Source organism: Gopherus evgoodei, chromosome 7, assembly GCF_007399415.2.
Source record: "Gopherus evgoodei ecotype Sinaloan lineage chromosome 7, rGopEvg1_v1.p, whole genome shotgun sequence".
Taxonomy (NCBI): Eukaryota; Metazoa; Chordata; order Testudines; family Testudinidae; genus Gopherus; species Gopherus evgoodei.
Window position 1 is genome coordinate 19,282,961 of NC_044328.1, and position 17,718 is coordinate 19,300,678.

A 17,718-nucleotide genomic window follows, 5' to 3' on the forward strand; every position below is an offset into this window, starting at 1 on the left:
AAGCTAAATATGAGTCAACAGTGTGATACTGTTGTAAAAAAAGCAAACGTGATTCTGGGATGCATTAACAGATGTGTTGTAAACAAGATACGAGAAGTCATTCTTCCGCTGTACTCTGCACTGGTTAGGCCTCAGCTGGAGTAGTGTGTCCAGTTCTGGGCACCGCATTTCAAGAAAGATGTGGAGAAATTGGAGAGGGTCCAGAGAAGAGCAACAAGAATGATTAAAGGTCTTGAGAACATGACCTAAGAAGGAAGGCTGAAAGAATTGGGTTTATTTAGTTTGGAAAAGAGAAAACTGAGAGGGGACATGATAGCAGTTTTCAGGTATCTAAAAGGGTGTCATCAGGAGGAGGGAGAAAACTTGTTCACCTTAGCCTCTAATGATAGAACAAGAAGCAATGGGCTTAAACTGCAGCAAGGGAGATTTAGGTTGGACATTAGGAAAAAAGTTCCTAACTGTCAGGGTAGTTAAACACTGGAATAAATTGCCTAGGGAGGTTGTGGAATCTCCATCTCTGGAGATATTTAAGACTAGGTTAGATAAATGTCTATCAGGGATGGTCTAGACAGTATTTGGTCCTGCTATGAGGGCAGGGGACTGGACTCGATGACCTCTCGAGGTCCCTTCCAGTCCTAGAGTCTATGAATCTATGAAAGCCCTTTCCAACAGTGTTAGCCATGAAGCATTCACTCTGTCAACTGGAGGGTATGCAGGCTGGCCTGGACCAGACAGCCATTGCCCTGAGAAATCGCATCTGGATCCAACAGGAGAGATATCAGAGGTCTGACTGAAATGGTTAGTAAGGTCAAATACCATTGCCCTGGTGACCTTACAATATGTTCTGCGCCCCTGGAAGGTATGCAGCTCTGAAGTGAATGGATCTGGCTATGCGGAATTCCCAGAGGAGAATCACCTACTGATGCAGTTGCGATAAACACTCTCCTCCCCTACCTGTTTAGATAAAACATAGTTGCTGTCGTCCATTAACACTTGCAGATTTTTTCCCATGATATATGGATAGAAGGCCGAACAAGCTAGATGGTCAGCATGCAGTTCCCTGTCATTTATGAATCCTCAGATCTTGAAAAGACCACAAACCTTGAACGTGCAGGGTTTCCATGTGTGCCCCCAACCCAAGGAGTAGGGATGTATTAACAATATGAGCATTGGTTGCAGGGAAACAAAGGCAACTTCCATACAAACTTTCAAAGGGTCTGTCCAACCGTCCAGAAGAACAAAACTACCTCTGATATGCGAATCACTCAGTCTAGAAGGTACTGATGCCTGGGGGCATACACCAATACTAGCCACCCTTGAAGCTTCCCGAGGGGCAGCCCAGTGTGCTGTACCATGTAGGTACATGCTGCCCTGTGCCCAAGGCAAGTGTGCACTGTGGTAGCAGGATGTGCTTTTACTTCCATGATTAAGCACCACAGCATTTGGAACCTCAACTGAAGTAGAAATGCTCTGGCTTTTGTAGGATCCAGGAGTTCTCTGACACATTCTATTCTTTGCACAGATTTCAGAATTGATTTGTCCAGACTAAGTAATAACCCCAGTGTACTGAAGGTGGGCCTGATGATGGTCTCACTGGATAGCAGTTGAGACTTGGACCAGCCTCACACTAGGCAATCGTTTAGATAAGAGGACACACTGACCCCCAACCTCCAAAGAAACACAGTTACCACCACCATGCACTTTGTGAAAATGAAAGGCACAGCTGACAGGCCAAATTAAAGTACAATCAGCTGCTAATAGTGGGTGCCAGTCACGATGAATCTGAGAAACTTCCTGTGGTCCTGATGGATCACTACATGGAAATGTTTTTCTTAAAAATCAAAGGTCGCATGCCTGTCCTCTTGTTCCAGGGAAGTAATAATGGAAGCTAGGGTAACCTTACAGATCTTGATTTTCTTCAGGTATTTGTAACTCTCTTAGACCTAAAACAGGCCAGAGAACATCTTTCACTTTAGGCATAAGGAAATAGCAGAAATAAAAGCTCTTCCCACTGAGGAACCGAGGAACTTCCTGTATGACCTCTGCTTTAAAAAGATTGGATTTTCTGCTGAAGGACAGCTTCATGAGGATGGTCCCTGTATAGTGACAGGGAAGGGCAGATAGAAAAGTGAAGGCAGTATCCCAGATCCTCCATGGTTAGGACCCACTGATCCGATGTTGTGTCCCCCCAAGCATGAAGGAAATGGGATAGACTACCGGAAAACACAGGGGTAGGAACCGATAGTTATATTGCCCTTGACAAACTCAGGCTGCTGGTCAAGAGGAAGCTGCCATGCAGAGATGTAGGGGAGAGGGAGTCACCTCCTGGAATTTCTACTACTCTTTTTCTGCACATCTTGGGACCAAGGTATAAATTTTGGACATTTGAGAATCTGTTTCCAGTTGAACTGCTTCCTTTTCATCACCGGTGTATAGATTCCAACCAATGACTTCAGGATTGCTCTGGAATCTTTTTAGGCTACCTTGTACCTTATCATCTGTCTTTTCTGAAAACAAGGAGTGGTCTCCAAAAGGTCTCTTTTGGGTAACCTGCTGCACTTATGGAGGACAATCTGAAGACTCAGGCCACAAACATCTTCTCATATTTATGGCAGATGCCATGGTTTGAGCTGCTGACTCAGCCACATCCAAGCTGTCATGGCCGCTGGCCTGTCCTCCTCCTCCATCACATTAAACTCCTTCCTGATCCTTTAAACTTCATCATGTTCTCCCAGAAAGTAGTCATAGCGACTTAGAAAAGTTAGTTAGCAATTCTGAATTGCAGCCCTCCCATTGAATAAAGCTTACAGCCGAACAAGTCCAGTCTCTTCACTCCTTTCCCTTGGTGCCCCTGCTGCTGCCACAGCCGAAGTGTTCAAAATTCTTAGAAGGAACATAATATCTCCCTTTTGCCCATTTTGCTGTGGGAGGTAAGGAAGAAAGGGTTTGCCAGGGTGTTTGCTTGCAATAGTATGACAGTGAATTATTTACTCTCTCCTAGCAACTACTTTACTGTATCATTTTCATAGTCTCTGTAGCTCAGAGGCAGTTCTAATATTTATATATTGGCAGCCACTGAATGTCTTTCAAGATGAAGAAAAATAAGGTGGTGAAAATATCATAGTTTAAATGTACTTTTCAGTGAATGATTCACAAGAGTTTGACCTCAAGTTGATTTCTAAATACACAGTTGTGTATGGGTTTAACAAAGAAGCCAATATTTTCATACGTATTATCTAAGTGTATGCAAGGTTTATAGTAGTTTACTGCAGAAAACTAAGATTAACGCTCCTAAGAAAAATGGAATGGATTTTAACACTTAGCTTTTCCAACATGAAAATTACTCACATCTCCAAACAATATCACAAATTCATAAACCACTTCGTCCTAGTCACTCGAAGACAAATACAAATGTGTAACTCTAAAAACACTTCAAAACACAATCAGTGAACAAAATTCCATTTACTACGGTTTGTCTGAACAGCTATAGTGTTCTTGATCTGTAAAATTCTTGTTTTAAATGATACGGTATTCATCTGACAGCAAAAGAAAAAAAATCAATACTTCTTAAAAACTTGTTTAATGGAGGGTTGCACAAAATTCACTATTCAGAGTAAAGTTCTCCAAAATATACATTGCAATATACTTTTGGTCAGTGATCAGAACATCATGTTAAATTGCTATTCATTACAGAGATCACATCTATACTTACTTTTTCCTACCTTTAGTAATTTCTCCTCTTACTTTATGGCTTGAATCATTTCCTTTGGCTTACCAAACCCACATCACCACCACCCAAGTTCAGTACAAATAAGCAAATAATTTTGTTAAGTCTGTAAATAAATCCTTGCAGCACTGATTTCATTAGCATCTTTCTACATACTAAAAGGTCTGATTATAGGCTTCCAATGCTTAAGCAAGAAAAAGGAAAGCTGAAGCTTGATACAGTAGCAAATTTATGATACAAGGAGTGGAGGCAAACTCTATATTCATACTGCCTAACATTTTCCATTATAAATATGTTTTGACTTTTTTTTTTTTTCCCCAAAGAGATCTACCGCCACCATAGTTTGTAGCAGGAACTTGAAATTTGGTGCAGTGATGACCCTAGGGTCACAAAGGAGACTTTTGTTTTCTTCCTTAAAATCCTTTCAGATTTAATTGTGTTATAAACTGTCAAATATCACCATTTCTTGTCTGTATTTTGCTCTGTGAAGCTTGCTAGAGCCTTAATGCTAAAGTTCCTGAACGTACGATACCCTACAATTGCACATAATACAATTTATTTTTCCTCTTTTTAAAATAACCTAGGAAATTATATACAAAAAACCTATGTTAAAAGAAAGTTAAGATTGAAAAGTCAAGCGCACAGATCAGAAAATAGCAGAATCAAGAGCACCCAGGAACACTAATTCTGGCCCTCCATGTGTAGGGCTGGTTGGAAATTTTCCTACAGAACATTTTTCCTTTGAAAAACACCGATTCATCAAAATCATGACATCCTGAGGAAGTGTGTTGCCTTTTAACAAAAATTCATTTAGAAACTAAAAATAAAAAAGCATTTTATAAAGGTCAATACAACCTTTTTGAAATGTTTTGATTTTCCATTTTGCAATTACTTTTTTCAGTTTATTTCATACTACAAAATGAAGTCAAAATTAGAAAGAAATGTTTAGATTATGTCAATACAAAATGTCTTGATCAACTTTTTCCTAATTTTAGCTTCTAGGAAGTTTCAAAGACTTTGGTTTTCTTCCAGAATAGAAGAAAATTCAAATTTGTGACACTCTCCCCAAAGCAAAAAATCCAGTTCATGCACACCTCTACTTATTTATAATGCATTGAGAGTTTTCAGTCACATAATCATGTATTTTTCCCCTGGAACCCTGCTTCATTTACTCTGTTATAATGAGCATCTGGAGGGCTGGCCTTGGATAGTTAGGACTTCACATATTAATATCAGCACATGAATTGGACCTGGAAGCAAAGAGATGGCCACTGCAATCTTTGAAGCACTGGAGTAACATGCTCTACACATGGCTAACATCTCCAAGCAAGTGGTCACTGATGTCTGTAGCTTTAAAGTGGTCTTCCAAGGGTAGCACAATATATAGTAAACAGATAGACAAAGGGAATAGTTAATTGATGCAAGATCTACATGCAAAATAGTGCAGTTTTCAAATCAAGACGAAAGCACAGATGAAAACATATTTTTGCTGGCAATTAAAGCTAACTCGGATTCCAGGAGCAACTGGGTTCTCAAAAGTATTCCTAGAATACTACAGCATTCTTGCAAAGGGCAAGCATGCTCCAGGCATAACCATTTTCTCTACCCACCAGTCAGAACTGGTTTTGAGATTTTGAAGAAGATGTCAGAGAAGGAAATGTCTTCAACTAGAGAACCAATCACAACAAAACTTTTTTAATACATTATCGCACTCAGTGGGTCTTGGAATTAGAGTACCTCCACCAGGACTTTCACCTCCAGTGTATCTGTCATGGTGAATCACAGAAACCATTGTACTGACAGCCGTTGACAGCAAATGCTCAAAATCCAATAGAACACTAACCCTAAGCAAAGCCTGAAACTGACTTGAGTACAACAAGTTGACACTAGGAAGTTTAGACTTGAAATCAGATGAAGGTTTCTAACCATTAGAAGAGTGAAGTTCTGGAACAGCCTTCCAAGGGGAGTAGTGGGGGGAAAAGACATATCTGGCTTCAAGACTAAGCTTGATAAGTTTATGGAGGGGATGGTATGATTGGATAGCCTAATTTTAGCGATTAATTGATCTTTGATTATTAGCAGGTAAATATGCCCAATGGTCTGTGATGGGATGTTAGATGGGGTGGGATCTGAGTTACTACAGAGAATTCTTTCTTGGGTGCTGGCTGGTGAGTCTTGCCCACATGCTCAGGGTTTAACTGTTTGCCATATTTGGGGTCGGGAAGGAATTTTCCTCCAGAGAAGATTGGCAGAGGCCCTGGAGAGTTTTCGCCTTCTTTTGCAGCATGGGGCACGGGTCACTTGCTGGAGGATTCTCTGCACCTTGAGGTCTTTAAACCACGATTTGAAGACTTCAGTAACTCAGACATAGGTTAGGGGTTTGTTCCAGGAGTGGGTGGGTGAGATTCTGTGGCCTGCATTGTGCAGGAGGTCAGACTAGATGACCATAGTGGTCCCTTCTGACCTTAAGTCTATGAATATCATTTAGATAGTATTTGTAACTGACAAAGAGGGAAGGAGATTTGATTCACAACTATCATAGGTTTACTAAACTCACTGATTAATATATTGTTTCCATAGATGCAATTATCAAAGTATTATTAATAAGAAATGTATCAATGGGCAAATAGAATATACAGTTGCTTAGCGTAATCTTTACAAAATGGGAACTGCTTTAACGCTAATGTTACAGCCATGAATATGGTATAACAAATGATCATGTAACAAGTAACGCTAAGGCTTTGTCTAGGTGATTATATGTGTTGTTTAAAACAAAATAAAAGAAATGTTGAGCAAAATACTTATGAAATACAATGGACTAAAATGACTGTCTTTTGTTAAATGATTGCTATTTCGATATCTATACATTAACTATTTCAAAATTACAATTATGAAGGTGAAAACATTTTTAGCGAGTGAGCACTTTATTGGGTGCATATATAAGTAAGAGGCAGAAGAGAAACACAGTACAAATTTTAGTGTATTCAGTGCACAGAAGACAAGATTGTTTATTATTTAGTTTACTACTAAAACTCAGGAAGGAAAGAAGGAAGGAAGCTGAACATGAATTTAAGTACACAATGTGAGTAAATGAAAACTGAAATTCAAAAGTGGCAAAGAAGCAGGTATTTTTGCATGGGGAAGAATGGAACGATACAGTGAGAAGGTGGAGGGAAAGTTGGGATTGGAATGTGCTCGATGCCGTGCAGGATCATTACTTGTATTATAGCAGTACCCAAAGGCTATGACCATGGTTTGGCTCTGCTCTGCTAGGTACTGTACAAATACAGGGTCTTTAAAAAGTAAGAGAGTTCCTGTCCAAGAAGTTTAAATTTTAAGGTCCAGATCCTGCAAACATTTATTTGTCTGCTTAACTCTACTACTGAGAATTGTTGCTTTGATTTCAATGAGATTACTTAAAGTAGTATAGTTAAACACATGGGTAAAGGTTTGCAGGATTGGGGCTTAAGTTAACACAAGACAGAAGAAGTTATTTGGTAGCCAAGATGTATAACTGGGGGGTGGGGGTCAGGAGGGGGACAGAGCCAGCTCAGAACAGGACTAAGTGAGTTAGGGAAGATTTTTCTGTTCAGTTTTGGTCCAAAAGAAGTGTGACAATCTTACAAGGAGAATGGCAAACTCAGAGGTGAAAACTAGAAAAAGTTGTCACCAAGACTATGCTGAGAAATGCTGCTGAGGGGCGAGAAGACCGCCGTCTCCAGGACACTGCTGAATAACGGGACGTTGGAAACAAAACACTGTAGTTGGCAACTGAGAAAAGATTAAGTGAGGAATATGTATTTTATAGAGAAAGGGAGAGAGAGATTTTTGATACAGGCAATGGTCCAGTAGAAACAGACTGGCAAAGGCAGTGAGCTAAAGACAAAGCTATGAGACGTAGCATCAGAATGTTTAAAAAAAGTGAACCGTCTCCCTTCCTTTTCCTTTCCGCACTATATTTAATATAGCTATACTACCATCATTTTGTGGTCTTTGACAAACCTATTAGAGATTAATATCCAAAATTAACAATACCTTAATTGGAACAAGAAATTAGCAAAATATATAACCTATGACATATTTTGCTACAAGTAGAGCTCAATCTAGCAACTAGCCTAGCTATAAATTTACATAAATCGTGAGAGTTGAGAACCAAAAAGAGAGACTGTCTTGCACTTGTAGAATGTAAACACTTAAAAAAATAAAATAAAAGAGAGAAAAACTTGACTGCCAGATGAAGCAGACAGCAGCAGAACACAGCTATTCTCTGTTCAATTATTTCAGTCAGTTTTCACTAGTAACTAGTCACTGAACTCAACTGAACAAACTTCTATTCTTATTAAAGGAATGATGTTAGTCTTGTGGTTCTACTGTTGTTACATAGAGCAGGAAGGTAGAGTGGCTGTTTATGGGCCACTAAAGAAATTGTTGATTAGGAAGGCAAAGCTTGTCTTTTAAATTTAAAAGAAAGGAGAAATATTAGAGAATAAAACTTCAGAGTTAATACACCAACTAACTTCCTGTTCAGAATACGGCCATTACCCTCTCTCGTGCACATGCTCAGGCAGAGCTGTGCACACTGACAGAGCAAAAATATCACACCAAATATCTGTGGTTTTGGAAAGACACCACAAATTAAATCAAGGGTTTAAAAAAAAAAAAAATACATACACAAAACACCCCCCGAATGTCAACTAACTCCTGAGGCATTTTTTTAAATTCAGTGTTTGAGTTGCTTTAAAAAAAAAAAATCTAGCAATACGGTCTTAAAAAGCACCTTTTTATATCATAATAAAGGAACTCATGGCACATAAGAAATTTTTAATATCTGGCTTTTGTCATTTTTGCAATCTTATCAAGCAAGGGCAAAAGGATATTGGCCACAACACAAGTTCCACTCACATACTGCCCTCAAGCCATGCATGAAATGCTCATTATTTACCAGAGCCAGATACAAGATTTATTCTTTCAAATTAGTACAATTATACATATTGGACCAGACACTTGAAGTCGTCCAGAAGAGTTGATTAAGGACATGTCCAACTAGTACTTATGTCAGCAAAACTTTTTTCACTCAGAATCATGAAAAAAAACCACCCATCTAAGCGACATGAGTTTCATCAGCATAAGTAATAGTGCACACAGTGGTATGTCAGTGGGAGAGCTTCTCCCGCTAATATAACTACTGCCGCTTGTTAGAGGTGATTTAATTATGTTGACCGGAGAGCTCTCTCCCATTGGCATAGAGCAGCTACACAAGAGACCATACAGCTGTGCTGCTATAAGCTCTCTAGTGTACATATAGCCTATACCAGACATCGTAAAAGCCAAAGGGAAAGGGTCAGTTTATTGGACTATACAAAATCATGCAAAGTTTACAGGTCAATTTCAGTCCAGTTCAACAAATGAAACTTCAGGGACAGTGCCCAAAGGGGAAGACCTAGAGATAATTTCCCCAGGTATCCAGAAAAACTCTTCAGCAGGTGTGTCAATATCAGTCAGATTCCATCTGTAGTAATACCTCAGTGAATAAGTCTCGCTATTGACCATATACTCAAAGAGCACCTCCAGTCTTTCTTCCAGCACCAGTGAGTTTTTCCTTTTAAAGAACATTGTTGAAAACTGAGATTCTGATTCTCCAAATCCTTGTGATCCATGCTAAGAGGAACCCTAAGGACACGCTCCAGAATGAGCATATTACTCGTAAAATAAACAAATGAGGGCCAACCTACAGAGAGTTTTACAATCTTTCAAACAATTCCTTCAGCTGCAGCTGAGAAGGATATTCAGTTCCATCACTGCAGTGGTTAGACATATTAGCCTAGGAGTAAGGAACATGCCAAAAAAGAAAGCCTGTTCTGACAGGAAAGCAGCACATCACTTCCACCAACAACCTCTCAGTATCTCAGTTTTTCTCCAACTTAAAGTGAATACATAACTCCTCACTTAAAGACGTTCCGGTTAATGTTGTTACGTTACTGATCAATTAGAGAACATGCTCATTTAAAGTTCCGCATTTCTCCCTTATAACACCGTTTAGCAGCCGCCTGCTTTGTCCACTGCTTGCAGGAAGAGCAGCCCGTTGCAGCTAGCTGGTGGGGACTGGGAACCAGGTGGACTGGCAGCCCTCCTATCAGCTCCCCACTCACCTAAGTTCCCTGTGCGGCAGCCACCCAGGAGGCTAGCAATTGCCAGCAGTTCAGTTGTCCCTCCCCCCACTACCATAAGCTGCTCCTTCCCTCTGTCTTGGAGCTGCTCTCCGGAGCCTTCTGCTTGCTGTGCAAGGGTGGTGGAGGAAAGAGAGGGCCTAATGTCAGGGTGTCCCTCTCCCCCCTGCTCCTGCACCCCGCTTACCCCATTTCCAAAGAGTAGAGGAGTGACACGACAGGGCTCAAGACAGAGGGAGCTTGCTGGCAGGAGCTGCTGTCTCAACTTGCTGATCTATTTAAAAAGGCAGTGTACTTAGAGTGGAGTCAGCATACTTAGGTAATAAAAGTAATAACTGGAGATATACCAATCTCCTTGAACTGGAAGGGACCTTGAAAGGTCATCAAGTTCAGCCCCTGCCTTCACTAGCAGGACCAAGTACTGATTTTGCCCCAGATCCCTAGGTGGCCCCCTCAAGGATTGAACTCACAACACTGGATTTAGCAGGTCAATGCTCAAACCACTGAGCTATCCCTCCCCCCCTACTTAAAGGGGCAATGCATGTCTCTCTCTGTGTGTCACATACAGTGTGTGTCTCTGTCTGCCTTGCTATCTCCCCTCCCCTCCCTCCATTTGTGCTGACTGGTAGAGTGTGAGGCTACATTAACAACAATGGGTTAACCCTTGAGGGCTCAGCCGATTGCTAGTTCATCATTTAGCAGTAAGGCATGCCCTGGGAAATAACCTACCCTCTGACTTCACCACCTCAACCAAGCTTCACAATCGTCATTGCTGTGTACCAGTATTTAATTGTTTGTTTAAAACTTATACTCTCTGTGTGTGTGTGTACACACCTCTACCTCGATATAATGCGATCAGATATAACATGAATTTGGATATAACGCGGTAAAGCAGTGCTCGGGGGGGCGGGGCTGTGCACTCCAGTGGATCAAAGCAAGTCTGATATAACGTGGTTTCACCTATAACGCGGTAAGATTTTTTGGCTCCCGAGGACAGCATTATATCGAGGTAGAGGTGTATATATTTTTAATTAGTCTTTTATCTGGTGAAAAAAATTCCCTGGAGCCCCCCCTCCCACCCCATTTACATTAATTCTTATGGGGAAATTGGATTTGCTTAACACTGTTTCGCTTAAAGTTGCATTTTTCAGAAACATAACTACAACATTAAGTGAGGAGTTACTGTAATTATATTTCCCTTCCTTTGTAAAGCAGTTTGAGAGGTATGAATGAAAGGCACTATTCTAGTATTTTTAGCGAACCGTGGTCAGAAAGGAAATTAAACTAAATATTCTAAAGAACACTGAGCACGGGCCTCAGAATGAGACTAAACAGCCAATGCTTCAAAAAGTCTTTGAGAGCTAGGACAGTTGCAGCTTGTGCCATGCTACAGGAAATCCAGTCAATATGATATTCTTAGAGAAGGCTCATTACCCCCTTCTCATTTGACATCCAGATGTAAAAGGTACATGTTCTCATCTTAAACCTGCATGGAAGTGAATATTCTTTCATATTATATTAGCAGTACTCAGTTTCAAAGATTAAGAGTTTTATTAACTACTTTACAACTTTCATCTTAAGTTTTTTCTGTCAGTCACAAAATTATTTTATTCCTAATACTGCCATCTGCTGCAATGAGAAATATTTGAGCTACAAATATATATCAATATGAGTACACAGTATATACCTATGCCAACATTTCAAGATCATCTTCCCAAAGGGCCGGTCCCATAGTATTTTCAGGAGGTTTTTTGCTGAATTTAAAACTAAGGAAAGTTTCTGAACTGGCACCCAGCCATACTCCAAATATGAGAATTGTGGTACTCTCTTTCTGAGCAGAAAGATTATCCACTACACCCATGTGCGCTACAATATCTAGACAAGACCTAACTGTTTGAAGTACGGGTCTTTATTCTTTATTCTGCATTAACTAGCTTTTATCAGTTTAAACTCAATCCACTCTTGCGGCTGCCCTGATAAGAAGCCTTGCGCAGGAGAGAGAGAATTAATTCTACGTTCACTGAAGGAAGTGCTTGGCTCCAGAAAGTGGGGGTTTTTTAATGTCTGAATAATTTATTAAATAGACTAAAGAGGAGAGAAAAGAGTGTTTTAAGAGCTCTTAAAATCTTGTATGTGGTGATTTCCATCTTCTCCTGCAAGTGACTTGGATCAAGGACTTAAGGACACCTTACTTATCCCCCAGTTTGAAAAATTAGGCGCTTCTAATATATATCAAACAGTATGCAGCATCCACTCTGTGGACTATTTCCTTCACAAACCAAAACAGAACCCTCTCTGCTCAATGTCCAAGCACTGGACTTCTTGTCATATTTGTTGGTTGCTACCATACAATGACTAAGTCAGGGCAGACATAAGAAGCAACTGGTTGTGGTCACACAACATCTTGCATTTCCTCTAGCTATTTCATTGGTCACCCTGCTCTGCCTCATTGCATGTTAATGGTCAATCAAAAAATCCTAAGGGTAAACAACTTCTTCTTCAAATGACTTCTACCAAAGGAGACTTACTAATGCTTTCAAAGGGCCTGATCCAAGGCCATTAGAGCAGGAGTTCTCACAACAAAAATTTTGGTGACCTTAGAGTGCAGCCACCAACTCTTGCTGGTGGCCGCCCTGACACTTTTTCCTAAAATACTTAATTTTAGGAAAAATAAATAAATATGCATATATACATATCCAAATCATTGTAATTATTTATGTAGGTTTGGTTGGTTTTTTTTTGCAGACTCAATAACAAAAGTAACTTACAATTGCCTCTGTTCTTTACTGGCCCTAAACAGAATAGAAACACAAATAAGGTGCTTTGCATGTTTTGCCTTTTTTGGTTGATTTTTTTTTAAAGATGTGCTAGCTAGTAAGTCTGCTACTGTGAAAAGTGATATTTGTGTATTTGTTAATATCACTTTTCACAGCAGACTTACTTAGCCCCAGCAAGCTGGGGACAAATTAAGCCCTAGATGGAGGGGGGAGGCAGGCAAAGCCAGGGGCGAAGGGAAGGTGAGCGGCTGGGGGATGGAGTCCACCACCACGTGGTCAGAGCCTGCTGCTTACCATCTCAGGGCCAAAGCCTGAATCCCATCGCCCCCAGGAAGGTGGGGAACTCACACTGGTTGCCTGCTCCTACTGTGTTTGTGGTTCCAGAAGAGGGCAAGGACCAGCCCCTGCTGGTGGCCCTGGGGAGGGGTGGCTGCTTTGCCCCTCCCCCCATCACCACCCAGGAGACTGTGGCCACAAGAAAAGCTCCTGGTAGACGCATTTGAGAAACACTGCATTAGAGTCAGAAGAAGTATTTCCACTCACTTCAATGAGCTTTGGCACTAGGTCTTTTTTCCCAAGCAGGCTACTACACTTAGCCTTGATACTCAAGAAAAAGAACAGTAAAATCATTCAAGTGGAGTATGTTACACTGCATTTCTACACAAGGATGAGGAGGATGAAGACGCACTAAGAAGTTCTTGAAAATCCACCTTCCACTCTGAATTTCAGCTAAATGCCTCCTGGCACTCTTGATACCTTGAGAGAGGGAAAATTAGGATTCCAACCAAGCCATCCTCAAGTTGTTTTTTCCAGGTCTCTCCTCTTAAAATAAATCAACAGGGCCCACAGCCATCAAAGCCTATGCTGGACCTCTTGCACTGGTCCAAAGAGCTGCCAAGTCTCATATCACCTCTAATTCCTGATCCCTAGTTCAAAGATGAACTGCAAATCAAACAGCTACATGATATGAAGACTTCATTTCATAAAAGTATGATTGAAGACTTCCTCATTTATTTTTTAGTTAAAAAACAAGGAGAAATTAGAAGTAGCAGGTCCTCATCTCTGCCTCTTTGTGTCAGCAAGATCTTTGGAGCAAAAAAGATAAGGGATGTTGTGTCAGACTAAAACTCAAGACATTAAAGTTGGAAATAGTCATTGTACCCCAAACAAGAGAAATTTCATGATCTAACCATCATGAATATTACTAAGAGTCCAACTAGACCTTCTCCCCAGTATTGCTTTCCATGGTTTGCTGTGTAATAGCCTACGGTTATGCCAGTGAAAGGAATGACTAAATATTATTCAGATTTCACTAAGTTAGGAACTATAATAAAACTACCTTATCAAATGAAGTGAAAAATCAGAGTTCATGGCTTTACAGTCTGGTATTTTAGAAATTCTTCAGTAATGCCCCTCACACCTCCCTTAAATTTTTTTGAAACTTTTGTACTGAAAACAAATGAGAAAGTTACTGTATTTATTATTCCAAGTGGAAAGCAACCATGAGTTATCTGATACCACCTCTGCTGGTACAAATCTTATTCCTAAGAATGAAATGTTCTAGCTAAGTATAACCTTGGAAGAAGTATCTGACTAGATAAGGAATACATATAAACTTTATACTTGTGCCTAGTAGAAAAGAGAGAACTAGATTACAAGACATAAATTCTGTAAAGTTTGCTAGCTAAAGTTTGTGTCACCTCTCAAGAAATCACTTATGTATATTTGGTTAGCTAGGATTAAAATCTGATAAACACTTTTTGGGGTTTAAGAAAGCAAGCTTCTTTACAGTCTTTGTATTCTTGTTGAGTGTGCAACCACCAGTCTGTAGCATATTCTTAAAGCTAATTTGGCTTTTGCAGTGGAAAAAACAGATCATACATGATGTCATTAGCAATGTAGTGCAAACAAAACAAATAGAGAAGCAACACAACATCAAAATACAGTGAAGAATGGCATCTGAAATGTAAAGTTGTCACAGCTACCAAATAGTATCCTGAATCTAACATTTTCTAACCCATGTAAAGAATATTTAGTCATTAGTCATCACATTGCTATTCATTGTCTTCACTGTAGATGTCAGTCTCAAATTTCCTTAATTAAACCATGTACAACTGCTCTATTTACTTGCTGGTGTCAGTACTTTTTTTATGATTGCAATAACACATCCAGTCTCTCTCCTGCTGAGAAATTTTCCTCTGAGCTAAAACCTGGCACAGATACTGAATGCAATGTTTTATTTTTCCTTCCCAAATTGTAATAGCAGTAAAGTTTTCAGTGCTTAGATTAGTTCAAAGGTATACTCTTTGCTACCACTTATCTGAACATTATCAAAAAATATTGGTAAAGGTGCATGCAGTGAACCGTACCTCATACTCGCCACATTCAGAAGGTGTATCCTTGTGTATAGCCATCTGATACTTGGCAAATAAAGTAGCTGACTGGCTGAAGGATGAATTAAACTGTGGGTCTTCAAAGGAGACAGGTACTAACCTCACCTTCAGAGCAAGGAAAATACAAGCAAAATATTTAAATACACCTAATCAGATTATATGCTCCTGAAGGTAAGGCTAGTGGAAGATCTCCTCATAGCAATTTCAAAGCCGCAGCCATTAGCATCAGATCTTAAATGGGGTAAGGCAAGTATACCCCATAAGTTTAAAGGATTGTGATATTAAATTATTATAGATATTTTAAATTAGAATTTATATAATGCTGTCATACTGCGGGTACTAATTTATTCTGTCCTCTTATCCTTTGGTAATACAAACGGAACAAAACAACAGACATTTTATTTTGACTGCACAGTTCAGAGAGTGATTGAAAGTCTTCATTTTAGAGGCACATCCCCAATACTTGCTACCTAAGTTGCCCTCCCGCCCGGTTTCTGTTTAGCTTCAGAGAAATAATATACCTGGCATGATGTCCATTCATTGTGTGAAATAGTGACAACACAATTTTTTTTATATTGTTTTCTTTTAAACTGGTTTAAATTGTAAGTAGCAAAGAGCTTTATACAAACTCCAGTAAAACCTGAACAGGCAATTTTTTGCATGTGATTATTATCGCTCACCCATTTTGGTTCATATTATGTTTGCCTTCCTCATGTAAGGACTCACATCTAAATCAATGAAACTCTGCTTTGGGATTTACCCCTCTGAAATGCTGAATATGTATATGGTTCTCCTCATATTAGTATCTGAGTGCCTCCCATAGTCCACCTCTCCTGCTCCCCTATGGCTTTACTGTATAGTTCTTCCAAATGGTCTGAACCATGCCCACGATTTCTTCATTTTTTTGTCTGCAATAAAGTTTACATATTTGTGGCACCTACAATAAGATACCAAAAACAGCTTGCACTTCCAGGATGTTGGTTTGGTTTAATTCACCATTCTCTTGATTTACATGCTTTCATGCTGTAGAGTTACAGGTATATAATGGATATAAAGTCCAATTTGTTTCTCACAGAATCCATCCAAGACATATGAAATCGAGGGGAAGTTGAGGTTTTGCATAAAATTATACTTGGCCTTCTGACCTGACTTATGGTTGGTTTATCAGGTGGGTCCTTGTGAATAGCCATCTGGTAACGTTTATAGACCTGGTAAGATTCCTGAAATGTGGCTTTGAACTGGCAACTTGGTGGAGATGATCTCACTACCCTCACCTTCAGAAGAAGTTAAAGACAGATTCATTATTGCAATATCACATAATTACATACATAAATAAAGGTTGATGAAAGATACCACAAGTAGAGCAATCTGGACTTTCTGCAAAACAGATCGCAGTTAAAATATCAAGCTTTAAAGTCTAATTAATAAATCAGGCTTCAACCTTTCAATTTTTTTCAGGTGTGTGTTAGCTAAAAAATCTACCATGTATCAGATAAATGAAGAAGGTTCTCTTATATTCTCAGTGCATGAAACTTGAGTTTTTCTAAGTATTAATTTTAAGGTAATTAATCTCTTATATTAGAAATATACTAATAGTGTTCAAAAACTAAGCCAATAAGTGAAATGCAAGACACTAACTGATCTCCATCATTTAAAAATGTGCTTTTACTGTAATTTCACATCATGCTGCAAAAATGCTAGATGCACTTAAGCCTTAGAAGTCTGAACTTTATACTTTTTGGAGGGAGGCCACTCTTCCATTGCGGTGATGACAGCAGAACAGTTAGACCTTTTCCTAATTAAAAGGAAAAGAAGAGAGGAATCATAAAATCACAGGAATCATATAAATGTTGGAGAGGTCATCTAGTTCTCTACACCAGTGCAGGACTAAGTATTATCTAGACCAGTGTTTCCCAAACTTGGGATGCCTCTTGTTTAGGGAAAGCCCCTGGTGGGCTGGGCTAGTTTGTTTACCTGCTGCATCTGCAGGTTCAGCCGATTGCAGCTCCCACTGGCCAGGGTTTGCTGCTCCAGGCCAATGGGAGCTGCTGGAAGCGGTGGCCAGTACGTCCCTTGGCCCATGCCGCTTCCAGAAGCTCCCATTGGCCTGGAGCAAAGAACCATGGCCAATGGGAGCGGCGATAGGCCAAACCTGCGGATGCAGCAGGTAAACAAACCAGCCCGGCCCACCAGGGGCTTTCCCCAGGACTGGCGCTAGGGGTTTGAGAGCCCTAGGCGGACGGCAATTTCGCCACCCCGCGCGCTGGTCCCAAGGCTCCGGTGGAGCTGCCGCAGTGGTGCCTGCGGAGGGTCCGGTGCTCCGCGGCTCCGGTGGAGCTGCCGCAGTCGTGCCTGCGGGCAGTTGACCAGAGCCGAGCGAGGAGTCGACCGTCCACAGGCACCACTGCGGCAGCTCCAGCAGAGCTGCGGACCAGCAGACCCTCCACAGGCACCACTGCGGCAAAACAGCGCCCACCAATTATTCTGGTGCCCTAGGCGATTGCCTAGGCTGCCTAAATGGTAGCGCCGGCCCTGGCTTTCCCTAAACAAGAGGCGTCCCAAGTTTGGGAAACAAACATTGATCTAGACCAGGGGTTCTCAACCTTTTTCTTTCTGAGGCCAACCCAACATGCTATAAAATTCCACAGCCCAGT

At 40.4% G+C, this 17,718-nt stretch overlaps 1 protein-coding gene across 11 annotated transcripts in view; it reads right to left on the reverse strand.

The window, feature by feature from the left end:
- The window catches only part of ATE1 (arginyltransferase 1), a 185,817-nt gene that overhangs the window by 137,955 nt on the left and 30,144 nt on the right, over window positions 1-17,718 (reverse strand). For 5 of the 11 annotated variants that reach the window (XM_030571237.1, XM_030571236.1, XM_030571234.1 and 2 more), the window contains exon 7: window positions 16,210-16,338. The exons of 2 other annotated variants lie outside the window; for them this stretch is intronic. In XM_030571237.1, coding sequence (XP_030427097.1) covers window positions 16,210-16,338 — 129 coding nt within the window. Of the gene's footprint in view, window positions 1-15,040; window positions 15,170-16,209; window positions 16,339-17,718 lie in introns of all 11 variants that reach the window. 4 more of the 11 variants (XM_030571238.1, XM_030571235.1, XM_030571239.1 and 1 more) reach the window with 1 other exon arrangement.